Raw genomic sequence first — 27,599 nt, forward strand, 5'->3', positions numbered from 1 at the left:
CACCTATCTAATCGTTCCTTTTCTCTCTTTCTGTGTTCTCTGCAGCTGGTATTGTTCGGAAAAAGCAGTGGTGTGAGATGGTGCCGTGTTTGGAGGACGAAGGCTGTGACCTGTTAGTCAATAAATCTGGCTGGACTTGTACACAGCCCGGAGGCCGAGTCAAAACCACCACGGTGAGTTCAGGCTCTCTTTTAGCACCCCCAGGTTACAAAAACCACTCACAAACCAGTGGGTGTGTGCAAAATGTGTGCACTTACTGCACCACTGACACTGAGAAGGACATGACTGTAGGAGCTGAGAATGAAGCATTTGCATAGAAGATCAAATGCGTAAAGCAAAAACTGAGGACACATTTTTTTTCATTTCTTATGATCAAATGGTTTTGTTTGCCAAACATCACTGTTTAGAGGGCATTTTAACATGGAATTATTGTGCTGGATGATAAAAGCAATTTTGAGTATTGGCTCACATTAAAAAGCTCTCATCTACAGGCATACTGTATATGTACTGAACAAAAATAGCAATGCACACTTCTGATTTTGTTCCCACAGATCACAGGTTTAAGGCTATCTAAGTCTTTTTTATGCACACAGAAGACTTATTTCTCTCAAATTGTGTTTGCCAATTTGTCAAAATCTGTGTTAGTGAGCACTTCACCTTTTCCAAGATGATCGATACACCTGACAGATTTACCATATCGAGATGCTGTTTAAAAAGCATCATTTCTACACAGGTATGTCTTGGGATGGTCACATTAAAAAGCCACTTTAAAATGTGCGGTCTGATCTTGAAAAAAAAATTGTAATAGATGATGATTAGATAAGCTTCCCTGAGATGGTCTGTGCAGAGGTTCTTCAGTCTGTCATTGTGAAATTGGTGAAATGTACTGCCAAAATTTGTATGCGACATTGGAGATGGTCTTAAGTAGTAAACACACAACACTCCGTTTATGAGCAACAGCTCTCTTTAGTATAAGGAATAGCTTAGGGTGGTCAATGAAAGCTGATGCAAGTAAAATTTGGATAGATATTGCTGTCTTAATATAACATAAAATGAACGCAAGCATTCATTTGGAGCCATGTTTCTGACCATCTGACAGATATAAGACCAATATTTACTCCTCTTGTAGCTCAGTTTAGGTCTCCACCAAATTCAATGAAGAATGGCTCTTTAGCTGTCAAATGTTTTTGGCGCTGTCAATAATTGTCTATAAATTTGGACAACATAATGGCTCCCCAAAAAGTGAAGTCTTGATTGCCCCATGGTGGCTGGCTGCTCTATAGGTCATAATCTCCGCCCCATTCATAGTAGCGGATCAGACATGGGCCAAACTAAAGCTCAAATTACAAAAAAATTTCTTATCATCTAGTTTTTAATTAGTTATTTGATGGTTTAAAAAGGAGTTTTTCAGGAACTTGGTACCACGGATTCATGGTTCCACCTCTGGATCGCTACTGCGCATATTCTGGCTCCAAATTTAGGAATGCAAGATGGCTGGGCTTGTTATCCAGGATATTTTGGCCTAATTTTTATACAAAAACGTGGGAGGAAGTGGACATGCACCATCCTTCTTTATATCCAGTTTATAGCGTTGGCTGGAAGCATATGTGGGTTTATTTTAATTTTTTTTTATTGAAAAGTTGTGGTTGTAAACTAAAACAAAAAGCTAAAAGACACTAAATTGCTCTGTTGAATTGAACTACAGTGTAGAGCCCAACCGATACTGTATTTTGTGCCGATGTTAATATCAGTATTGGAGAGTAAAGAATTCAGAGACTGATATATCTGCAGACGTTACATATATATATATATATCTAGATATATATATGTGTCTATAATGCAATCCAGTTATCCCTCAGATATGATTATCAAATACTTGTGACAGAGATACGTAATTGAAGCAGGATATTTTACAGTTCAACAATGAATGTTATTGTCAACAATGACATCAGTGCACTGAAACATTAAACTTAATTTGGAATTTGATCATTTTAAATTACTAAAAGCATCTTTTTCTGTATTTTGTTCTGTTAAAAATAAACTTTTCACATTATGCATTTCAGGCAACATATATATGCTTTTATGGGCCAATTAGATGACCATTATATCAGTCAGTCACCCCTTTTATATCGTCATTTGACCCATTCTTAATATGAAAGTAATTACTTTAAACAACGTCCTCTGGAGATTTGTTGGTGATATAAGAAATGTTCAGTCTTTTTGTTTAGACCTTTGAGCACCAGCTCAAAATGTTGCCCTGTTACCGCACTTTGGGCCAGCTCACACACTGTCAGCCACAAGTACATTGCTAACAGTTAGAAAACCAGTTGAGCATTCCACTTCACAATCCCTTGAAAACGTTTCCCTCCCACCCGCCTCGTCTTCAGCTCATCTCCACAAACTGTACGCGGTTTGTTTACTTCCTCGTCACCAGCAATTAGCTTGAATTAGGGACGCTCTTAATGTTAATGATGGCAGCAGATGGGGAGCCACCACTTGTATTTGCTAAGATGCCGCCCATCCATTCAACCGCCCGTCCTTCAAACCCTATCACCAGCTCTCCCAGCCTCCTCCCCTCCACTTCAGCCCAACACACACACACCTGCCTATCCCCCTTACATCCTCCCACTGCTTTACAAGAGACGTAAACACTGTTGCTCTCTCGCTTGTATGCATGCGCAGTCTATACTGTAGCAATTAAAGAGGTCTCAGTTGAGAAACATGTTACACAACACACTCACACAACACAGCTGCCCTATCTGTGAATGTCAATGGGTGAACACTGAGGACCGGTGGGGCATCATTAATGCATCTGTCATGATTTAGTCATCAGCTGACTAACTTGTTTATGCCTTCCTGCTGAAAGACAAACACACACATAAATACAAACACATAGCAGATGCACACACTGAACCCAGATGATATGGTTTGCTATCAGTCAGCTGCTGCCTCAGTGCTTTTACTGTGGTATGAGTCTCTCAGCAGCCTGACACCAACCTGAATATACGTGGTTGTGGAGACTCAGGTGACAGCTGTGACACGTTCCACCTACGATGTAATTTGTTATCATGGCAGGCAGATAGCCCACACACACATAGGTAGCATATAGCTGCATCCATTTGTTATATTTGACACATATAACTGCTAGTGTGTGTTGGAGGTGGTATGTAAATGTGGCGGTCATTCGAAGGCTAATAGATGCATGTGCGTTCTTACGTGTATGTTAACATGCTCGTACTGATATTTTCAGTTGTTCAGAGTTTTGAATATGTGTTCCTGCCTACCCCTGTATGCTTTGGCCTACATGCACATTTCATATCCTGCTTAGGACGTCAGTCAATGTACCTCTCACCGGCTTACACTGACAATATGTGAGACGTGACAGGTATTTCTTGCTTGCTTCATTGGCTACTTTAAGCTTGGTGACAGCTCGTCAAATGGCTGGACAGCTATGTGCACTCATCTGTGCCTGTCCGTGTATGTGTGTGTGTGTGTGTGTGTGTGTGTGTGTGTGTGTGTGTTTAAGCAGCTTTCACTGTCAAAGATTCTAATATCTGGCAACAAGCAGACTCCAGGTCATTGTTTGAAATTCTTCTAAAAATATTCATTTATGTGATGGAGGAACTGGCCTAATGTGACCGCTCCCTCTCATCTCTGGGAGCAAAGTCTGGAAGATTTTGACTTCATAACCATGCATGTAACCTAAAATTGCCTAAAATGCATTAAAGGTTAAGGCTGTTTCTCCAAAGGAAAAAAATTACATAAACCTCTTGTTATCTGCTGACCCAAGGGAGAATGACGGGCAAAATGAAAACAAACAATTTACTCCTCAGCCTCCCTCTGGTTAACTTTGAACAAATGGCCCCTTCCCTTAAGGCTTTTCAAGGTTAAACCCAAACTGCAGCCCCAATATCGCCTTAGGATGACTGCTGGGCTGTGCACAGTCCACTGAGCATGTCCGACCTGTCCGTCAGGTGTTTGTGCGAAAACATCAATGCAGACAAACAGACATGTCCCTCTGGGCATTTGACTAAGCCAAGTCAATCTGACTCAGCCCCATAGCCCCATAAAGGGCTATTTTGGACAAATGTCAGGAGGCGGTTTGCGTGTATTGGTCAAATGTTTGAGAGTTTGTGTTTTCTCTGTCAAACAGAGGGAGATTGTTGTTCAGGATGACCTCTCTTCTACCTTTAGTCTGCAATGCTGAACGGTATGAGTGGCAAGGCAGATTAGATATATGCTGTGCGTCTCAACCTCTCAGCGGCCACCATTTCATGTGCTTTAAAAATAACTTCCTCTCATACTTGTCTTCTACCTGCTTGACTCCTCTGTCTTTTTCACTTTCTCTTGCTATCATTTTTTTCACATTTTCCTCCCTGTCTCTCACTTTCTTGTCTTTCTCCTCTCCGTCCCCCTCTTTGTGCATTTATCTTAGACTGACCCTGCTTTGTAGAGTACACGTTGTACCTGCCAATAAAAAAACACAATATGGATTTTTCTAGGAGCTGGCTCCAGAAGAAACATATGAAGATTGATATGTACATTGCTCATTGTTGACAGTGACGTTTTGAGCGAGGTTACTTTTATTAGCAGCACACAACAAGCGCAGCTGAAAAGGACACACATCAAATGGAGGTGCACTTGTGAAGCTGTACAGCATGTAATTTATTTCAGTATCAAGAGTCTCGCCAATACAAGTTTCTCCTCTAAAGGGTTGACCTAACAGAAAATGGAATCCCTCAGATGAACCGTATCAAGCTCAAAGACTATAAATGAGCTCCTTGAGTTCACTTAACTGTATTAATGGAACAATAAAATGCACATGGACACTCAACTGCATGTCCATCCGAAACCACTTAATTTTCTTTTCTTGTTTTACCTGAGTACATAAAAGCAGTTGTCTGCCAAAAAGCATGCTTTATGGCAACTCATATGGGCATAAAAATGATGAATAATCACTAAGACGAATACTGGGCGGAGAAATCCGTCACTGATGTAACCAAATGTTCAAAGGTTTGGGGACTGACCATTCACTTAATCCTGCCCCTGAGTACCAGTTGTCCAATCATAGTTTAGCGACTGTAACTAGGCTCCTTTTGTCCTGTAAAGATGAAGCATACGCTTTGATAATACAAAGCATATACCTCACCACTGTGGTGCTTGTCTAAGTATATTCCTCTATATAAGTTCTCAAATCATCCATTTCTATTTATAGTACTGTAAAAAGAAGTCCTAAAATGGAGACAGACAATGCCTCTATCTGGATCATTTGCCTGGGACATGTAGCTTGATAGCCGCAGTCTTTTATATCATACTTTCACCATGTGCATATTAAAGAATCTTTTACAAGGTTCATATTTTAAAACGAGCCAGTCTGCTGGTTCTCAAACTTTTTGCAATATTATTCCCTCTTAGAATAGTTTTTGTTCAAGTACCCCCCACATGAAGAGGTACATTACAGTGCTGCACCATCAGCGTCTGATTTAGTGCTGCATATAACTCTGATGAGGTCAGTAATCGGACCAAACCACCAACCCAAAGGGTTCCTATTTGAATACCTGGGAATGGAGACTCAACAATCAAACACCTTTCTCCAAAGTTGCATGGAGAATCTTTAAACAACAGCCCTGACATTAAAAAAAAATGTTAAAAAAATGCTACTTTCCAAATGTTTAGAAGCCATCAATAAATTCAGGGCAAACCAATTTTTTGGCAAGATGCAATAACAACTGAATGGCATTGCAGTTGCATTGAACTGTCTTTTGATAATTTGCATATATAGTTTGGTGATTATAATTATTTTCAGTTATGTATGACTGACATTTTTTAATTAACATTTAAAAAAAAAAAAAAAAAACTCACTTACTGGGTACTCCTGCACAGTGTAAGTGCAGGTACGCCTACCCCTAGTACCCCTAGTGATATGTGTACCCCCATTTGAGAAACATTGTTTTAGACCAGGGGTTCTCAACTTAGGGTCCGTGGAGCAGATTTGGGCTTCCTAAGACAGTGAAGGAATAGCCCACCTTACTCTGCCTCTGGTTGGCGTACCCTGACATTCTTAGCCTCACCTTAACCAATCCCACTCTTCGTGCCTAAACCTAACCCAACCAACCAATGAAGGCAATGACTACTAGCTAATTATAGTGGGAGTAGGGTCATCCTAGGATCTGCAAATTGGCATCTGGGGAACCCCAGAAAAATGGAGAAGTGTTTTATTTTCACTATTTAATTTCCTAAAGAAGTGAATCTTTTGTGAGTAAGAGTACCAAATAACTATTCTGATCATAGGATTCACTTCCTTCCTTTACAGTAATCTCGTCAACTGTAGTTGACAACTAAAGAATTCTGGTTTTAATAAGATATCTAACAACCAAAATCTTTTCAGATGGAGGTCCCTGAATCTTATTCAGTGGGTGTCAACGAACCAATATTTATACAATTAGGAGAATACTTAACACAAAAAGGTTGAGAACCACTTATTATTATTATTGTTACTTACACTAAAACTACAGCAGATTAAATCTGGTAGCTGACAAAATGTATAGTCTTGGCTAAAAATGAAAAAGCCTGTTGCTTGTGAAATCAGAAACACATTGTTTCACAAATTACTTCAAATATCTAGTGGCAAATCTTTGATTGGTGGCATTTTAAATTGCATATATTTCTATAATGGAAAGCTATCAAAAGAAACTAAGGGGGCAGATAGAGGAGACTGAGTGGACTGAATTGAAAGTACAAGTTATAAATTGGGAGTTGACACTTGAAAACATGACATATATGACAGATGCCTTCAGTTTTCTGTGTTGCCCACTTGAAAATAATTTGTAGTGCAAACAACATCAGATAAAAAGATACTGTGCTGTTTCCAACCTATGGTGCAATATTGACATTTTGGACACAATAGTGTTGTAATAGTCACAACATCCTGATGACACAATCATTGTCACGATCCCTGGAAAGCTCATCTGCAAGATATTACTTGATATACTGTGGACATACTTTAACACAGCAACCAGGGGTTAATTCCCCACGCCCATTATACTTTCCTCCCTCCATGACACTAAATGGTTTGAATTTACATTTTATCACACGGTTACCACAGTCAAATGCTGCCTTTGCTGCCTTTCCTAAGTGCTCTCTTTTGGCAAAGCGATATGTAGTCTCAACAGTCATCTCCTATACCTCCGTCTCTCAGTGAAAGGCTTACTGCCGTCTCTCTCCAGAGAGGAGGATGCTCTGCATTGTGCCCTCCACCATTTTAGACTGGCAGATGAAACAGCGCAAGGAGCTATCTCTCTCTGCATGTGCCGACGCGGGGAGCTCGGCGAGAAAGAGGCAGAGTGAGTGCGCCATTAGAGGAGAAAACGAAATCACCTCGGGTTATCTTGGCGGCTTTTGTGACAGCCCGATAAGACGAACAATTTTTTAAAAAGCAGGGTGAGGGAAGAAAAGAGCAGTGTGAGTGAAAGACAGAGAAGGGGATTTGGGCCAGTCAGACGTACAGCGTCATAAAACATTTTTTAAGTCAGTTGGTGCGCATCAAACAGTGGCTCCTGTTGTTAAGCCTTTCACTGCTGGTTAAGTCCTTTCAAAAGTAGTTCTCTTTCACTAAGTTATAATTTCACAAACTGAAACTGCAGGGAAATAAACTGCCAAGATACTTTTTTTTTAACCACTGTTGACATGCTGTTTACATGACATCCAATACACAGGCTGTAGCTAATGTTTTCAAATGATTTAGACAGCAAAAACAAGAGCATTTGTTATCCTGAAATTTAGTCAAATGTAGAGGGTGACAAAGGAGTATATTTTCACTCCTGTCCCATCCTATTCCCACACACACAGACACACACACACACACACACACAAAAACCTTCCTGTCGAGTCTCAGTCCCACAACAATGACACCTGTCCCATCCCATTTGCGTGTTTGTTTGTTTTTTTAAATAATAAATATAAGAATGCTTATTGATACTGAAGTAGAAGTAGTAGTGTTAGTGTTAGTATTGAAGTAGAAGTAGTAAAAGTAAGCACATGCTTATACTATCAGTAATGCATAATGTTAAAATTGCCTATGCATTGTACGTCCTCTTAATGTGTTTATTGTATGCACCAAACACCTAGGCAAATTCCTTGTTCGTGAAAACCTACTTGGTAATAAATCTTTTGCTGAATCTGATTTTAGCAGCGAAAACCATATGGCAAAACACCAGCGCTTAGTCTGTTAACTTGGTGACACATACTGGAAATTGCCATTATCAAACATTGAAAATTACCATCAGAGTCACAATATTATTTTAACAAATGATCCATTTTCATTCACATGCTTAACATAAAATGACACTCATACTTACAGGCGTATATTTTCTATGCTCTCTGGAAAGGAACTAGCTGGTTACTTCCTGTCCCGTTTGCTCCTGTTAACTTCATTTCCTGTCCCATCCCAGTCACATGAGGAATAGAGAAACTGACTTCCATACCATTTGATTCTCACAGGAATCCCGAAAAAATGTTAGCCTCTAGTCCTGCCCCCAGGAAATTCTGAGTGTCAATAATTTCCTGCATTCTGGTGAATTTGTGTACATCAATTTATGCCTTTACGGCATCAATATATGGTGGAAATGTCTGAATTCCATCAGAATAAAAGTGCTCTGCTACTTTAAAGTTATAATTGAGTGGGACAAATGCACATTTTCTAAATATCAAGGGGGATGTGTCCACTGCATCCCCCCCAAAATCTACGTCAATGGTCTAATGCATCTCATCATTGTTGAGTGCTGTTACGTGCAGTGATACAGCACACTATCATTTTCAGACATTGTGGGAAACAGTGACTCAAAAGGAAGGAACCGGAACAAGTGAAATGACTAAAGATCCCTAAATGTGTAACTGGGTCTTAATCATACGTTCCATTAGGTCGCTCCTGATTGGGCTATTTAGGCTGTGAACAGAGCGCTGTGAACAGAAGTGGCACCTCCTGAGAGAAAGACTGTGATTACTGTAATCAAGACTTTTCGGAGAGGAGTAAGGGATGAGGAGAAATTTGTGAGCTTGGGTATAATGTTTAATACAATGAGCCCATGTATATACCCTCTGGAGGTACTCTGCAAGCATGTAGTCTGTAAGTGTGTACGTTGCTATGTATGTGCATGGAGATAAAGGCTGTTTTTATCCCCACACAAACAGCATTTTTCTACAAAGGGTGCAGTGTACACATGACAATCCCCGGGCCAGTCCGAGTCTCCCTGTAAGCTCCTGGAGTATTTACGCATTTATACATCTGCCAGTGACAGCATGTGTTTGCCAGAGTATGAAAAAGCTCTTTCGATTGGGGTTTGTAAGCAAGTGCTGAGGGCCTCCCACCCCTCCTCCCATCACTTCCTTTCTGTTTAGTCCTCTTCGTCTCTCTGTGGAGCCGGTTCAGTATGGGCCTGATGGGATCCCCCAAAGCCCTACCATCACCGTGCCCCTCCCCCCCTGTGGTTCTGGGTCGGTACCAGCCTTGGTAATTGATCCCTCTGGGCCCTCCAGACACTTCCAACAGTGGGTTGAACAGAATCACCACTAAGAAGACAGCTGCATGGCCACCCCAGACAGGCCAAGACAGAAAGGGGGAAAGAAAAAGAGACCCTGTTGCTGCTAACCATTAGCTGTGTCTGCCAGCTTGTTTCTAGAGGAAGCAAAGTCAGCACATTGTCTCAGGCTTAGAAAATACCAAATCCTCCATTTTGGGAAATATACTGGGACTTTTAGTAAGAGAGAGGGACAGACACTAGAATGAAAAAGTCTGCCTTTTAGGTTCTTATTAACTGCCTAAGAGCTTGTGGGATTGATCTGCTAAGTGGCCAGCATTGCTTAAACCCAAAGTCTCTTCTAGCCAATGAAAGCACCTCTACCTGTATTATACTGCCCAGTTTGAGTTTCAGTTGCAGTCATTTCCATGTGGCTAAAAAAGGTAATTGAATTCAAAATAAAGCAGGGACTGATTGTGCCTGACTGATACAATGCATGTTGTCAGATAGTCCAATTGTGTTAAATGGTTAATTTAGCTTTGTAAGTGTGGGAATTTTGTAAATCCAAAAAGTTTTATTAAATTCTTCATATGAGAAAAAATCTAAATCCCCAGTTTCTTGAGATACGTGGTTTACTTCGTACAGTGGTGCTTATTTAAAACATACTGAGAGTCTACAACCATGTCAGCAGCATTCCAGGTTCTCAAGCTGAAAAAAAAACAAAACAAAACTGAAAAATCAGTGAAATCATCACATAGCAAAGTCTATGAGCGAAGCTTGAACTCGGTGGCTGTCATACAGTGGGCTGCAAATTATGTAAGTAAACTCTGAAGCTCAACACTTTAGATACCATTAGATACCATGGCTGAGCAATTCTTATTGGACTGAATAAGTGCCATCTTGGGATCCAGTATCTAGGTCTACATACAGTATATCCATACACTATTCATTTGCAAAACAGTGGTTTGAGCTACATGCTTAGCAGGTACAATGTTTACCATGCTAATCCTCTTAATTTTGCTTGGCATGCTAAAATTGACTATTTAGCGCCAAACACAAAGTGCAGCTAAAGCTAATGGGAAATTTTGCAGGTACTACAGTATTACATTATTTAACAATATTAAAAGTTTTACCTGATGGTGGTGCTATAGGGACAGTCAGGAGATCACCAAAGTCATGAAACTTCATCATCTGGGAACCACGAATGTCTGTACAAAATTTTGTGCCAATCCAGCCCATAGATGTTGAAATATTTCAGTCTGGACCAAGGCAGTGAACAGATTGAAGAGGAACATAATTCTTAAATAAGACATACATAGAGGGTTATTATGCAAAACACAAAAAAGTTTTATTAGAATGTGAAACACAGCTTCAAAGTGTCCAGAATGACTTTATGATTAATTGACTTGCCATGTATTTCACTTTATTACTTAATAAGTCTGATCATTAAAAGAATCACAGGAAAAACATAGGGCCTCTTTGTGTTTTGCTTCCATGAGGGCTACTGTAATGTAGAATCAGACCCTGATTTACTCCCACACTTCTATATTTAATATCCTCAGAACAGCTCATCCGGTTTGTACAAAGCCAAGCAGGCATGTTATCAAGACACTTTAGTGAGACAAACTCATAATAGTGGTGGTGGTGATGGTGCTGTGACTGTGTCTAAATCTGGAAATACAAAAAATTAAAAATAACTGCATCCTCATTATGAGCTTGATAACCATACCCCCTTCCCCCCCTCTCCCTCTCTCCCCCCAGGCTCTATGACGCGACAAGAGTCCCCCTCGACACTCTTGCACTATGGAGAGCATTGATGACCCTTTGACAGACAGCCAAAAACCATCTGCCAACACCACCCTACCACCACCACCACCAACAACATCACAACTACTCCACCCAAACCCTGGTCCCGCAAAGGCAGGAAGCAACACAAGCAGCTACAGAGCACCAAGGGCCTCATGGAGGCAGCAAGGTACAGCAGAAAGCCCCTTAAATCCTGTTATTTGTGACTGAAATTCTATATATATAGATATAGTGAAGCCAGATTTTAAAAGGCAGATTTGTCATATTGTATTTTCGTTATTCATGGCCAAATGTCCATCTTAGAGGGACTGTATTTCCTCTTATCTGTATTGCTTTTTATCAACCTAGATTGTTTTGATGTGAGTTGTTGAGTGTTGGAGATATTGGTTGTTAACGATGTAACGATTCACTCAACTCATAATTCAATACGATTCATGACACGACTTTCTCACGATTCTTTGTTTTAAATACAAAGATAAAGATTACAGAGGTGGCTGGTGTGGAAAGGTTTGCTTTTACTAGAGGGGAAAGCGTAGGCGGTGAGTTTGAAGAACTAAGTTGGTCTTTTCCCACTCATGAGTGACAAGTTGGGCACTCTCTTTGGTTCTTGTCCTCGCTTGGGCGAGTGGGGTTGTAAATGCGCCTGTCAGTGTGGTTTTGCCGTGTAGTCGTCGCAAAGAAGTAATGTGCGTAGGTGGGGCTGACCGGAGCTACTGGCTCATGTGTTGCATCATGTTAGTTTATTATTTGTGTAGTTCAACACCCTCTTGCAATATTTGTAGACGGTTTTTGTCTTTTGTTATCTTATCACTTTTATTACTTTCTGACTCGAGGAAGCTCAAATGCCGTCACACTTTAGATTTGAAACTGAAGGGTGCATCTTCTCTTTCAGTATTGCCCTTCTCTGAGTCTTTACTTCGTCTTATTTATGTTGGTGAGGTTTCGGACATGTCGTAGACCGTTGAACATGTAATGGCGCAGCATGTTGAGGAAGCGAAAGCATAAGTAGATTATGCCCTCTGCTGTTCAAAAAAAGTATTGTGGTTCATTTTTCATGTCACTGATTTAATTGTCACATACTTTTTATCGATTTTTAACTGCCTCGCTATGCACCGTTACATTCCTATCGGTTGTGGAGATGTCTGCATTCTCTCTAATATAATGGAACTAAATGACACTCGGCTTGTGGTGCTCAAAGTGCCAAAAAATACATGTGAAAAACTCAACAGCAATGACTCTTTCCAGAAAGCATCATTTGGTTACTGAACTGACCTTGCCGTGAGTTTATATAGGAACTATTTTCTCTTAACCAAACTACACCCTTCAACTACATTGCCATGCAGTAGGAAATGTGTATCCACTGTTAACTAATTTTTTTTCTCTCCAACATATCTCCAGCATTTGGCAACTCACAATAAAACTATCTAGATTAATGACAAGCACTACATTTAAGAGAAATTGTATGTATTTCTGATTTGGGGCTAAACTATCGCTATAACGTAAAGCTTTTGGTTTAAAAAAAAAAAAAAAAGGAAATGCCACCATCATTCACCTTCACTGCACATATACAATCTGTCCAAAATCATTTTTTCTCATGTGTGGGGGATGATAAACTGTGTAATTGAGTTTTGTCCCACTGGGAGATTTTTATTTTTTCAGAATCTGATGGATATCATTACAATCAATTTTGCATCAACACATCATCCCCCAGCTTTAGCAGGACATGCAAACAACAGGAAGTGCAGACACACATGCAGGCACACGCATAAATCCAGATACAATTTAAACAACTGTCTGCTTGTTTGATGCTTTTATTTCGCTTACTCATTTTTCCATAAGCTCGCCGGTTCCCCAGTGTGCATTTAACCACAGAAAATCCATGTGTGCGGCAATACCAGTAAAACCCATCCGTTTATTTCTGGCTTGTTGTTGCTTTGCTTTATTGGCATGCCATGTATATTGTCTTTAAAGTATTGTGTCAGATGGCGTCTGTGAACAGAAGTAAAACAAGGCGCCAGACAGATATTAATGCATGTGATTGGGAAACAGAGAGTGGCCATGTAGTAAATTTAGCACACAGTGCAATAAAAGGGATGAGGCCAAAGTCATAAAAATGCCCAGCCTCATAGACTTTCTAAAAACCAGACTCCTCTGTCGGTCAGTGTTGTCAGCATTTATGGCTCATGTTATGATTCGTTTTCGAGAAGGAAAAATAAAAAACCTGATCTGGCCGCGTTTCAGGCCAGACAGCAAGTCTTCAGTAGATTTGAAACTATAAATAGACGCAGGAAGGATGCATGCTGTGAACTTAAATCCTCTCACAGTGCATCATTTAGAAGATTATTGTCTATTTACTGACAGAGAACTCTGTCTTAGATTGGATTTAAACATTTGATCCCATAATGTGCTGTGGAACGGAAAACAATACCATATCGAGTGCAATCATGTGATCTAATGCAGCTGCATGCAGTAAAGTAGCTTACGTTGTCATGTATAGATGATATCTGTTCATGCGGCGTATTGAGGGACATGGAGGATTTCAATTTGATTGTATCTTAAACAAATCAATGACATTTAGCTTTTCCTTTCTAGTCAGAGAGCGATGTTAAATCTGTTCTAATGTTCCCTCTTGAGCGTTATAGTTGTGATCATATTGTAGCATGCAGATAGTGAACTGTGTTTGCTTTGATGTTCTGAAGAAATGCAGTATGAAAGGGTTGATAATGACATAACACCCCAGATAGCTTTGAACTCACTCTTAATGTGGAATGGGACCGAGTGTCTGGAGGCCCGTGCATACATGTTCATATATTTTGATCTCAGCGTCTGCTTCAGGCATTATCCGACTTCACAGCATGTAATGAGCGATTTCCCATCCCTTATTAACCTGTGGATCTTTCCTAACCTACAAGTTTGGTTATGAATATTCATCTGGCGGGCCATTGTGCAGCTTGCGCGTTTCGATCCAGAAGGAAGCGTGCTTGGTTGCATGAGGCTTAACATTGAACAGTGAGGGCAGGAACGAGTGTTAGAAACAAGAAGTTGATGAGAAAAGCAGGAGCGCTTTAGAATGACAAATGAGCAGACAAGATTCTTATTCCATTTGCTGATGTGAAAGTGGCCAAGCGGTGGTCATCTCAGGTTCCCAGGGTCCTATGGTCCCAAGATCCAGTGGGTGGCGGCACACCTTTTTAAGTTAATTGAAGCTGCCAATAAACACAGAGAAGAAGAGGAATAAGAACAACTGCAGCACACCGTCTAAAAACGTGTGTGGACATCTTTTACAGTTTCGGAGGAAGAAGAGGCTGCGCTGAGGGTCTGATCACTGGCTGCAGCCCAACAGTGCTTAGCAGGAGATATTTGGCAGCACCACCTCACTTCCATGAGGAGCCTTAAAAGGGCTCCAACAAAATCACACCAAAAAGGCACAACTCTGTCGTTAAACCCAATAATAACCACTACCTATGTGATGCTACAGTAAGCTCTTAATTGTATTGTTACCTGGGAACCCACAGTGGAGCACGTTGATCCTGCCTGACTCACTAGCTGCTGCCCTCGCCCTCAGACTTGAAGTCCTTCTTGCTGCGTGCATGTGTGTGAGACAGAGCCGCCTGTTTGTTTGAGGTGAGTGTAAATGTGTGAGATGAATCAGCAGCAAATTAGTTGTATGCTAGTCTGCCGTGTGACGGCTCCTGGATGTGTTTATGTACATGCAGTGTAACAATACAAACATTTCATACATCAAATGTGGAGCGGATCTTCCATCCCGTTCAGAAGAGAGAGAATTAATGCTCCTTCTAACAGCTACTGCACAGAAAGTAGATCACTATTAGGAACAGCACTGTATATTTAAATATATATTATTATTGTTTTTTTTTGTTTGTTTTTTTTACCAAAAACATGGTTAAAATCTTAATTATTAATGTATGTAATTATTATGATCCATATATGTTTTTAACTGAAACACAGACACAAATCTTCAATCTATTCCATGTATAACTGATTTTTTTAATGTACTGATCTGTGTAATTATCAAGATGAGCATGTTTGTTGACTGAAATATGGCCAGACTTCTTTGATCTGCTTTGTTCCTGGCTGGAGTGTAAGCTGCAGCACAACAAAGTGGGCAAAAACATTAATGATCAGAGTGTAAACAAACAGAAAAGGAAAGCAAAGGAAATGAAAGTAGCCTACTCAGCCACCGCTACTTGGTAGAATCACAAAATTACCACAAAATCAAGGGAAAATTAGGAAATAAGCACAATCTCAGCAGGTCTACAGTATCAGCTGGCAGGATGCTCCACTTCTGAAAAGTTCATGGATGCTCCCGGTGGGAATTAGAGCTGTATAGAGGACAGAGCAAAACAGACAGACATAATGCTATCAATACGCTGCTGGTGGAATTACGGGTAACACTACACTTCATAATTTCTTTTCCTCCCTCTTCCTCTCTCTTTCTCTCCCTGTCTGTCTCTCGCTCCCTCTCTCTACAAATAGTTGTATTTAACACACTGTCTAAACTTTCAAATATACTTTGTATGATTTTGTTGTTTTGTCTTTAAATTATTTTACCATTAGCTATACAATAAAGCTATAATTAAACAACTTAAGTCATTTCACACAAAGTAAAAGTCATTTTACTTTTACATATATGAAATAATTTTACTTTCACATACTGATATTTATTATATGCTTCTATGGTGTATGGTTATATGGGGGCAGGGGCTGTAGGATAGGCCATTTTCAATGGCCTTTTTTCACATCCTGGTATGTAGGTCTGGAAGAGTCAGAGTTTTTCTTTGTTGTGTTAACAATAGTGGTATCACTTAGATTTGGTCATATCACTGTTGTGGAAGAATATATAATCCGTATTTGCTCACTGCATTTTAGCTTCTTTTTCCCCCAGGTGTGCATATACTTCAGGTTACACTTATACTTCTTTTTAAAATACAAAAATGTGATATTATCAGATATGGTTAAGTTTATTGGCCTGAGGAGCAGGCAGTTATTGGTTGAAAAAAATCCATATTGTGCATTCCTAGTTCCCAAGTTCCTAAATTCCTGGGGTCCAATCTTCCCAGGGTGAAATGTTTCTAGGGCCCACTGCTCGCAGGTTTTTATGTCCCCAAGGTCCAATGTTCCAAGGGTCTTTTGTTCCATCGATCCTATGTTCATAAGGTGCTGTGTTTCTAGTATCCCATGTTCCCAGGGTCCTAGAAAACGAAAGAAGACATTCTTAATAATACCAAGGAAAAATTCAATTTTTTCACTCAGTTTTAGAAATGCCAGAGCAAGGGGGCTGAACATGAACAGGCATCCTGAGCAGTTGGGGGTTAGGTATTTTGCTCAAGGGCACTTACTCACCTACCAGTCCACACTCCATACTTGGTCTTTATGGGGCCATAGAGTGCTGACTGTCTGGTTCCCGAGCCAAGTCCCTATGGACTGTCCAATATTGTGTCATATATCCAGGGTCCTGGGTTCTTGATTTAAGGTAACATTGTAAGAGATTGGTAAAAGCTAGCATCACAGTCCAAATCACAACATAACAAGAGACAAGACAATTTTAAATTAGTTTTATATATAATAGTTTGAATGGTATAAAAGCCAATTTGGAGATATCAGTGTCTAAAGTAAAAGAAAACTGTCTTGCGGGTGTAGGTTTCAAGAACTATAACATCAATTGGCGAGAAGCTGTAGTTGGGTGATTTCAACCAACTGACCCTGGAAAACATGCATTGAACATTTGACCTAGAGAAAAAAAAAACATTGCTGAGAACATAAGACCCTTTGAAAGACCTCTTTAAAGTGTCACATTAAGAGGATTTTGAGCTTGGTAACTTAAGACCCTGGTGGCACAGAATGCTAGCAACATGAATACACTCGTGCAAAGCTTCCAGCCAACATACAAAATCACCCAATCAATCATACATCAATTAATCAACATACCCCTGAGATTCTACATTATTCACATCCATCAGAGTCTCGATAAAGAGTTTGGAGAGGCAAACCAATCAATTTCCCCTCATGTGTGCCCATTCACACATTCGCCATGGGTCCCAGCACTCTGGCATTTTAAAAGGAGTCAGCGAGAGTTCACACAGAGAGGAAATGTCAAGCCGGGGCCATGTGTTCAAGTGCATTTGCTTTAACTCCCAGCTGGAGAGCAGCTCCATATGTATTGTGTATAATTACCTTTAGCTCCAACAGATGTGCCTGGATGCACCCTCACTTGAACGTGCATGTAAAATGCATATGAAAGCCAGCACAAACGCATTCTCATTTATACATCAAAGCATTTGCAGCTTTGCCCGGAGACAGGAAGCTGGAAGTTGCGCCCCCAAAATCAAATGTTTAATGTTTTCCTTGTCCTCAATTGAATGCTGCTGGTTGGATATCAATATGTATTGAGTGGATTGCCTGTGAGCCCCATAACAAGAGAAGTCTGCACAAATTGGACATTAACACAGATGGATTCTGTCCTCTTCTGTTACTATGACACCTGCAGCAGTTATCAGTCTCACTTGAAAAACTCTAATTTTCACTCTAGTCTTGTTTGGATAGCCAGACCCCACTGTACTCACAGTTTGTCCATGTGTTCAATAACCAAATGGGCTCTGCATCCAATTTCCCTCGTCTCTGCAATTCTCGGGCCCAAAAATGTAAAATATTCTCTTGCTGTTATAAGATATAAAATAGAGTAATATGGCCGTTTCCTGATAAACCTGGGGTAATAATCACCTAAGGTCTGTGAATTTACTCATAGGGCAAATTCATCTCATATTCATCTGACATTCGTTCCTCTTTTTAATAGAAGGCTTGCATTTCCCTGAGATGAGATTTGTGTGTGAGATTTATGGGGGACTATTTGCCACTGTGTGGTTGTAAGAAAGAGGGAGAGGAACATGGAGAGAAATATAAGAAAATTACCATGGTAGACACTGACTTCCATAAAACAAGACCGCCTTTACTGGGACATCTATTTAAATTCATTTGCATTCTGTTCCTCTTCAGATGTCAGTTTCCATGCAGTGATTCTGTCCTGCTTCCATTTTATGGGTTCCCTCACATTGACATGGACAAAAATTTAGAAAAATTTTCCATTACTTTTCAAGGACCCAGGATATTTTTTTTCCTTACACCACTTGCTCAGCGTTTTTCAAACATATAAGACTCATGCTCTATCACTCATCATCCCCAATGATGTGTTCAAGCACCGTTGGAAATTTGAAAATCAAAAAATAATTTTGTTTTGCAGTTTCTGAAAACAACTTGTTTTCTTAAAAAGAAAAAAAAATTAGAAATTCCCAATATTTCTTTTTTTATTTATCGCTACATATATCTGTACAAAAAACAGCAGCTTTTTTCTTAAAGGAAACATGCCCTCCAAACACTTTTTTTTTTAGAAATTAATTTTAAGACAAAAAAAGAGGGAAATTGAGGGAAATGTTTTACACTTTCCACCAAAAATTTCCCCAAAAATTAAGAGACAATAAATCGCCATAATACATGTAAGAAAAAAAATAATCCCCCAAAATGTCAAAGAAAATAATTATCACGGGCCTGCTGGATTGGAATGCATGTTACCAAAATGTTGTCACACGTTGACACATATTAAAGCTACGTTAAGTAGCCAGGTGCAGAAAACAAATTCACCATTATGTAACATTACTGTAATTTTATTTTCTTACACGCAACCTCTTTCCGTGGTTTTTCCAAAAAAAATCAATGATTTTTGCAAGTTCCATGGCTCATCAAGGTCTAGAAAATGTGATTGTGAAATTTCATGACTCTTTCCATGACCATGGCTTTTGTGATTTTATCAGTGGCTCCTTCACTATTCAGTGTAATCTCAGTGTGACCACTAGGGGCCACCCCAATAGGAAAGTGTATTTACATTGGGATTTAACACCTGTTTTGGCAGTGGTCACAGCAGAGCAGTTAGCACAGTCAGGCCCCTGCTTGAAGCTGTTATACCTCGGGGTCATTTCATGCCCAGCTCCAACAAAACCATGACATTGTCTCTACTGAGCCCTACGCTCATTGAGATGTTTATTATTCCCACAGTAACATTGTCATCTGTCATACATGCTAGTACTCCATCCAACACCTGCCTTTTTCATGGCAATATCCTGTAAAATCATCAAGAGTTCATTATTATGAATTAAACTTCAGCAGTCTTGGAAGGCATCGGCACCTCTATCAAGTTGGCTGTGTGACTGGCAGGAGACAGATGGTGAGGAGGCTTCCAGATTTGTCTTTTTGTTGGAAGATTTATTGTCTCTCAGTCTCTGCACTGCGAGTCTCGCTTTGTTGTTGGGTTACACCCGCTGAAGAATTCTAAATATTTGACTGGCAAAGCATTTGATTTGACAGAGAGGAAGCTGTCGAGTTTTTAATTTTTACAATTCTACCACAGTGTTGTAATTAACACCTTCTTTTTGTAAGGACCAGTGGGTATACACAAGGCATATAGCAACACACAGAGTGTAAAATCATTATTTACTACACACACGCACACACACACACATATGTATATAAATATACTTGTTTTAAGATGCTTATTTACTTTCTTGCCAGGAATCACATTAAAGATTGATACTTCTATGAAATCTGTTAAATATGAAGCTATCGCCAGCAGCAGTTGGAGGCTGTGCTCTGTTTTTGTATGTCTAAATTAAAAGATAAAACCAGATGCTGGCAGGCAGAATTTGTTACCTTCAGATAGCTGTTTCTCAGTGTCTAGATTTATGCTGAACATAACTAATTAAACCCACTGTTAACTTTGTTATGACACTTTTTTAAATATATATTTTTTAGAATATACTATCATGATGCTTTTTTTGACATTATTATTGCATACTGTGCTGTGAATTTTTTTTCTGATATTTTTATGGTATGCTATACTATGACATTTTTTATTTTTTACTATTGTATAACTTTTGATAAACTTTAATAGCATACTTTCCTATGACTTCTTTATGAGAAACTATGGGTACTTTTGACACATTTTTATGGCGTACTATACATGACATATTTTTTTCTTACATTTTAATGTTATACAATACGATGACTTTTTCTGTACTTTTTTATGGTACACTGTATTGTATGGATGTAACGATTCATCGCGGGGCAGTTAAATGGGAAATGAACAGCAATACTTTTTTTGAACAGCAGATGGCGTAATCTGCTTTTGACAGCAGGGGACATCGTGAATGTCCAGAAATGCATTCATTGCATAGATTGTTTTGCATTTATACCCTACCTCATAAATAATAAGGGACTCTTTAATTTGATATAGAGAAGAAATAGAATATTTTTCAGACATAATTTTTCTGTCATCTAATTCTGTACTGTGATACTGTAAAATCGTAAGAAAATCATATCGTGAATCGTCTGGAATCGTGAGTTGAGTGAATCGTTACATCCCTGCTGTATTGTGAAACTTTTTTAATACATATTATGACATGCTATACTATGACATTTTATGACATTTTTTCAAAAACTTTACGGCATGCAATGCTTTTTCATACTGTACTATGCTATTTTTTTATTCATTTTTGACTTAAATTTTTATGGCATGCTTTAGAATCACAGTTTATGGCATGATATACTATGAGATTTTTTCATGTACATTTGCTATACTATGACTGTCTGACTCGTTTGACATTTTACAACATTTTTGAAGGTATGCTATATTGTGACATTCTTTTCCAACATTTACCATTCAATGACTTTTTGCTGCATTTTTATGGCATTTTTTCTGATATCTTTAAGGCATGCTTTACATCTTATTGTAAATGTGGTGTTCGTAGAAAGTGTCACTCAATGAATGTCATGAATGTACTAAATGAAAGTGTATGAATACACTCTCCAAAGTTATTTAATATCTGGTAGGAGCTGAGAAGACTGTGACAATGACTCAGTGCTAAAACAATCACCTGATGTTTGTTCTCTTCCTGTTGATTCACAGGTCTCATAACACAGCCAGGGACGGGAAAACCAGGGAGTGACTGTTTAAGGGAGCAAACGCTCCCTTGGACACTGGACAAACTACTCGCTGTAAAACACTTTCCATTTCCTATGACTGGCCCCCTCGGGATTGTGACTGCTCCCTCGTGCCATCTGTCGTTGGGTCAAAATGTTGCGTCGACCTCCTCTCCACTCTATCTGCCTGCTCTGTGAAATTAGCAGCGCCTGCTTGTGCTATGGAGAATCGGACACCTTAAAATCCTACGAATGGTTTTTGCCTCAGTTGAGGTACTTTGTTTGAAACTGAAACAAAGACAGGGAAATTACAGACCGGACCCTGTTGCTTGTTGGACCACTTCGCGAGGCCGTAAAAGCCAAACTGAGCGCTCTCTGCTGTGAATAGGCCTTCTGCTGGAGTAAACCTCCCATATTTTTATAGACCAAAGAGCAAAACAACAAATATGATCATTATGCCAGAGTGGACCATGTGGCAAAGACACACAGACACTTTGTGAACTTGCTGTTTGTGTCACCACCAACCAACGACTGCCCCCCTCAGAGGCACGCTGCACAAGTGGGCCGATGCAAACCGAACGGTGGCACATGTACCGTACACAATCAAAGGAGTACTTTTAAAACTTTCCAGACATTTTTTTTCTCAGACTAAGCCCACCACTGTATTTTGGAACTGGAGATATAGGTACTACATAATATAACTGTGTATCAAAAAACAAAAAAACAAAAACAAAACAAAAAAAAACGAACTGATTTGCATTTTTCAGTAGCTACGGGTGGGAGAGTTTGCCGGAAGTGTTGTCGAGTTGGTCACAGATCAGGAGCGCGGATCATATCAGAGAGATGATGAATATCTACAGAGTATAAATGCTATCGAGTCTGAAAATAAGGAGTAAAGAAATGTCATTAAATGTATTTTGAAAGGCCCTAAAAAGTTATATATTTAACAGTTTTATATGTTGTACCTTTGTAGAGAAGCTTATTGGACTTAAAATGTGGTCACAATGGCAGTTTAGTAGGATGTGAACAAATGCTATTGTTCTCATTACTGCTGGCTCGTAGTCCCAGGTTTTCTGTTCACACCTCAGTAGCCGCTTTCTTTTCATGGTCATCTACAAGTCACTGTCTATCAGAATCATTAATGGAAAAAATAAGGAAAGTGACACAATTTATTGAGGACTGATCTGCAGCCAACTGAACATTGTAAATCTATGGTAGTCAGTGGAAGCCATTGAAATCTGCTAATTTGCTATGATATTGTATTGTACACGGTGTGGAATACTGACTCATTTCCTCTCTATGAGTTTTGATCTCTTAATTTATTTTTGTGCTTGTGTTTGTTCTCGCACAAATCTGTCCTCTCTGACGAGTACGAGGAGAGAGAAAGAGAAAGCCGAGGAAGCATCGCAGAAGTATTAGAGTCATTTACATACATTTTTTATCATGAAATATTTTAAGAATAAATTAAAATACATGAAAAGAAACGTCCCCTGAAAATTGAGATGGTCTTGGTGTTCAAGGTCATCAAAGAAAAATTCAAACGATCTCTCTGGTTTTACTTTGAATGACGGTATGTGTTCTGTCACAGTGCAAGTGACTCAAAATGAAAGATTGTTTTTCTTTCCTGGTGATCAGGTGGGTGTTTGACCGGGTCATTTTTGGCTTGAAGTGCTTAGAAGATCAGAGGAAAAATATATGTGGAGAAAACCAGCACTTAATCGAGGTTATTCCTTAGCAGCACCAGTGAGTAGCTATGGAAGCCCTAAAAGGACATGTTTCTATACTTTTTATTTTCTCTGTTTCTCGTGATATTGACATATTTCGGGTTGTTTTCTCGTGATAACGACTTATTTTTATTTCGGGAAAACAAAACTGGTTTTCTCAAGATAATGGATTCATTTATCTCGGGAAAACAATGCCTGTTTTGTCGAGATAACGACATAATACGATGGAAAAATACCACTAACGATGAAAAAACTGCTTATTCCCCTGATGATGACAGCATGCATGGCGGAGAAAACGAGGGCGAACACCAGAGCTGAGCCGAGGTGGCGACAGCTAATGGGATCTGAAAGGACTCCAAACCGACAGTGAGTTAGCAACATTTCTGCTTGACAGCTACGCTTTAATGAATTCACTGTAACACTGTAAACTTTGTGTTGTGTTGCTGTGGAGCTAACGTTAGCTTGTTTCCAGTGCTAAGGCCGGTTAGCATTGATTTATATCATAGTGGCTAAAAATATCTTTGGGAAGTTACCAAACGGTCTCATCAATTTGGGTTTATTGCTGATATTTATGTATGCTCTCACAGTAAGATGTTGTTAATCAAACGCCTGCAGTGCTTAAAGCACTTGCTGAGGTTTTTTTGTTTGTTTTGCCATGTAGAGACTGCTGTACAGAAGTTTTCATAGCAAAACCATTTACACGTCCGCTGATTATTTATCTGTCAACATACAGGCTGCGGTTGTTGGACAACAATGTTGTGCCTGTCACCATCCTTTAATGCGAGACGCACTGCCATCCTCTTCGAAATGCTGCTTTCGTCACCATGGTTACTCGTTTCAGTTTCCTTCTTGCGCCATGCTCCAAACTGCCTAACAGACACAACACAAACAAGCCGTCAGTCTAACCGGTGCACTGGTCACAACTTTAAGTTGGTCGTAACTCTGAGCTCAAAGTCGGACTTTACACCCAGCCGTCCAGTTGGTGACCTCGGCTCTGATGACCACAGCAACTGAAACACTTTTTAAATCTGGTGGTGTGAAGAGGCTAAGGTGAAGCAGGCGGAGGGACCTGCAGGCTGTGTTGTTTCAAATTCTCTCTCCTCAGTGTTACCAACTGCAGCTTTAAGGAAACAAAACATCAGGCTGGTAATCATAAGTAGTATCTTCAGAGTTGCAAAAGCACAAAACAAGCAAAAATAGACTTAACTCACCTCGTTAGCGTGGGGGATGGCGGCATGGCATGTCCTCATCTTGCTCATCACAATGACCAGCATGATGTTTTGTTTTCTTAATCACCGGAAATTCTGTCATTATCTTGACAAATCGGGCTTCATTTTCCCGAGATAACGAGATAAATGAATTCGTTATCGTGAGAAAACAAACAGAATTATGTCATTATCATGAGAAATTGGAGAGAATAAAAAGTATAGAAACATGTCTTTTTAGGGCTTCCATAAGTAACATAAAAAGCACAGAATATTTTGGGTTTTTTAAACCGTTGAGATGTCTATTTACAGCAAGTCATTGCTGTTTAATCATTTCTAACAATATGGCCCTGGATTCACCTCAGTAGTTACTTTATTGTCTTTATTTTATTTTTTTAAAAGAAAAAATATTCAGATATAATTAAGTGGAGTAAGATTGTATTTGTAATATTGACAGTTGTTTTTAATTGCACCTTTATCATAAATGGACAACTCAACCATTACCAGAACACATTTTGCATTATAATTACAAAATTGTCTGGCTTTATTTGATATTTACAAAATTCTGTTTTTTAAACCTTTTAAATACTAAACTACAATAAAGACATATGATTACTCGCTGTTCAGTCATGGAAACAAACAAGGCTTTGTAAAGCAGATGATCTATAGGTGTTACAATATTCACACTGAAGTTTATTGCATCAATTTACAATTGTTTCATGAAGTTTTTAGAGCTGCACGTGAGGAACAAAAGGGCTCCGACTTGTCTCGTAGTCTCCAGCTGTAGAAGTGAAATGCGAGGGCACCTGTGGGTGGAGCTTAATCTCTGCAGAGTTGAACTAACACTGACCTGATCGACTCTGTCAGTTTACTCCAACACTGAGCAGCGTTTAAATCAGAATGTGTTAGAATTACACTTTGGGAGCTGAAATCAACTCTGAAATGTTTAACCCTGAAATTTCAACACTCCAGTTTTTGCTGTGTGCTATACTGTGACGTGTCTTGTCACGCTATACTTTGTGGTTTTTAGCCCTTTTCTTGACATGTCATTGTGACCATGAGGGCCCATGTTGTCACTGAGGACAAAACAAAGGATCAAACAAAATAGCAATGGTAGTGTGGCTCCACTGGGTGTGTACACCCAGTATCCACCATCTCATCACATTCTGTCTCTGTGTTCAGTTTAACAATCACCCTCTGGCTTCCAGAGAAGCCGTGTGCCAGACTTTGCATGGCTAAATACCCACTTCAGAGACTGATTGCCCACACCTGCACCAAGGAAGGGTTAGGTTGGTTGAGACTGCACCTGCACTAAAGAGGAAGGAACCAAATGAAAACTCACTTTTATTGTGTTAAAAATGGACAACAATGAACACCACTCAGTTTTTGTTACCAGTACAACAGAATTTAAGTGTGACATGTAAGTTGAAGAATCCCAGCTTTATTTAGAAGAGTGCAATGCAACAATTAATGTTTATGCCAGATAGGCAGAGCAAAGGAGGAGTGCAGGGAGAGTACAAAAGTGAGGTTTCTCCCAGTGCCTCAGATCCACTCTGCTCTGCGGATATGTTGTGAGGAGCCAGTTGAAGCCTGCTTTAAAGGTGATGTAACACCAGTTTTTTACCAACAATCATGAATGACATTCATTGCTTATTTTGACTTGGAAATTATTGTTTATTTTATTATGAGCACGTTTATATTAGTAAAATGCTGTTATTTGGTATTTTATGTTTAACTTTGTGTTCTCTTTCACAGGCAAACAAAGGGCCGCCCCTGTAAATTGCCACTCTTTTTGATTTTGAGAGAAAAAAATCATCCTAACCTGGTACATCTGTGTCCTCGCCATGCTGTCCATTTGATTTGGGAATCCAGGGTTTTATCGGTACGTTGCCTTCACCTCAGACAAAGGTGCGATAGTCATATTTTGACATTTTTCGAAATAATTTACTACGTTGTTCAAAGTTGTTTTTTCTACATGCTTTATTATGATGTTTTTGGTAGTTTTTTCCAAATTCTATACAATGACATGTCTAGACATGCTATAGAGTGTGGTTTCTTGCCCATTTTTTAGACATGTCATATTTTGACATTTCTCAACATACTAAACTATTTCAGTTTCGGTCATTTTTTTTGACATGCTATACTGTGATGTTTTTGGCTGTATTTTTCAACATGCCATACTAAGATGTCTCTCAACATGCTATACTATGTTGTTTTCAGCCTTTTTTTTGACATGTCATATTTTGACATTTTTCCACATGCTGTATTTTGTTTTTGGCCATTTTTCTTCTGCATACTATACTATGACATTTTCGGTCATTTTTTCTACATGCTATATAATGATTTTTTTGGCAGTTTATTCAACATGCTATAGTGTGACGTGTCTCTACATGCGATACATTGTGGTTTTTACCCCTTATAATAATGAACACCACTCGGTTTTTGTTACTGATACAACTGAATTTAAGTGTGACATGGTAAAGTTAATTGTTGTAACAAGGGGAAGAAACCCAACTAATGTTAGAAAAGTAAGTTTGTAAACAAAATGCAGCTACTAATGTTTATACCAATTAGGCAGCGCAAAGGAGGGGCGTAGGTAGAGTATCAAAGTGGAGTCTGCTGACACTGACATGCTGTGAGGAGCCACTTAAAGCCAGTTAAAGCCTGTGACGCCATTTTTGACCAACAATTATGAATGACATCCATTGTTTGTTTTGACTTGGAAATTATTGTTTATTTCATTATGAGCTCATTTGTATTAGTAAAATGCTGTTATTTGGTATTTTATGTTTAACTTTGTGTTCTCTTTCACAGGCAAACAAAGGGCCGCCCCTGTAAATTGCCACTCTTTTTGATTTTGAGAGAATAAAGCGACCTAACCTGGTACATCTGTGTCCTCGCCATCCTTCCCATTTGATTTGGGAATCCGGGGTTTTATCGGTACGTTTCCTTCACCTCAGACACGCATGTCTGGACATGCTATTCTATGTTGTTTTCAGCCTTTTTTTGACATATCAGATTTTGACTTTTATTCCCATAAGATAGTATGTGATTTTTTTGACCATTTTTTTCAACATGCTAAAATATTATGTTTTTGGTTTTTTTTGGTCGCTTTTCGACATGCTATGACATGTCTTGAAAAAGTATTCCATGTTGTATTCAGCCCTTTTTTTGACTTGTCATATTTCGGCTTTTTTGGCAATACTATACAATGTGATTTTTGGCTGAATATTGACATGCTAAAATATGATGTTTTTGGTTGATCAGGTCGCTTTTGTCAATATGCTCTACTATAACATGTCTCAAAATGCTATTCTATGTTGTTTTCAGCCCTTTTTTTGACATGTCATATCTTAACTTTT

The 27,599-nt window shown here is 39.2% G+C and overlaps 1 protein-coding gene and 1 long non-coding RNA gene across 6 annotated transcripts in view; both read left to right on the forward strand.

The window, feature by feature from the left end:
* Positions 1–22,608, forward strand: part of tafa5a (TAFA chemokine like family member 5a) — a 329,946-nt gene extending 307,338 nt beyond the window's left edge. For 3 of the 4 annotated variants that reach the window (XM_088072751.1, XM_088072753.1, XM_042511512.2), the window contains 3 exons: positions 46–173; positions 11,277–11,490; positions 21,295–22,608. In XM_088072751.1, the coding sequence (XP_087928877.1) occupies positions 46–173; positions 11,277–11,285 (137 nt within the window). In that variant the 3' untranslated portion in view covers positions 11,286–11,490; positions 21,295–22,608. The remainder of the gene's footprint in view (positions 1–45; positions 174–11,276; positions 11,491–21,294) is intronic. The other variant, XM_088072752.1, reaches the window with a different exon arrangement.
* Positions 22,609–23,213: 605 nt separating this feature from the next.
* Positions 23,214–27,123, forward strand: LOC121961114 (uncharacterized). Of its 2 annotated transcripts, none has more exons than XR_015775542.1 (3): positions 23,214–25,838; positions 25,993–26,145; positions 27,052–27,123. It is a non-coding gene; the product is annotated as an uncharacterized LOC121961114 (long non-coding RNA). The 2 variants fall into 2 exon arrangements; XR_006107024.2 differs by having other exon boundaries at positions 25,993–26,119.
* The last annotated feature ends 476 nt before the right edge of the window (positions 27,124–27,599 follow it).

The sequence above is a fragment of the Plectropomus leopardus genome, chromosome 22, assembly GCF_026936395.1.
Source record: "Plectropomus leopardus strain MGB_pleo_1.0 chromosome 22, ASM2693639v1, whole genome shotgun sequence".
Lineage (NCBI taxonomy): Eukaryota > Metazoa > Chordata > Actinopteri > Perciformes > Serranidae > Plectropomus > Plectropomus leopardus.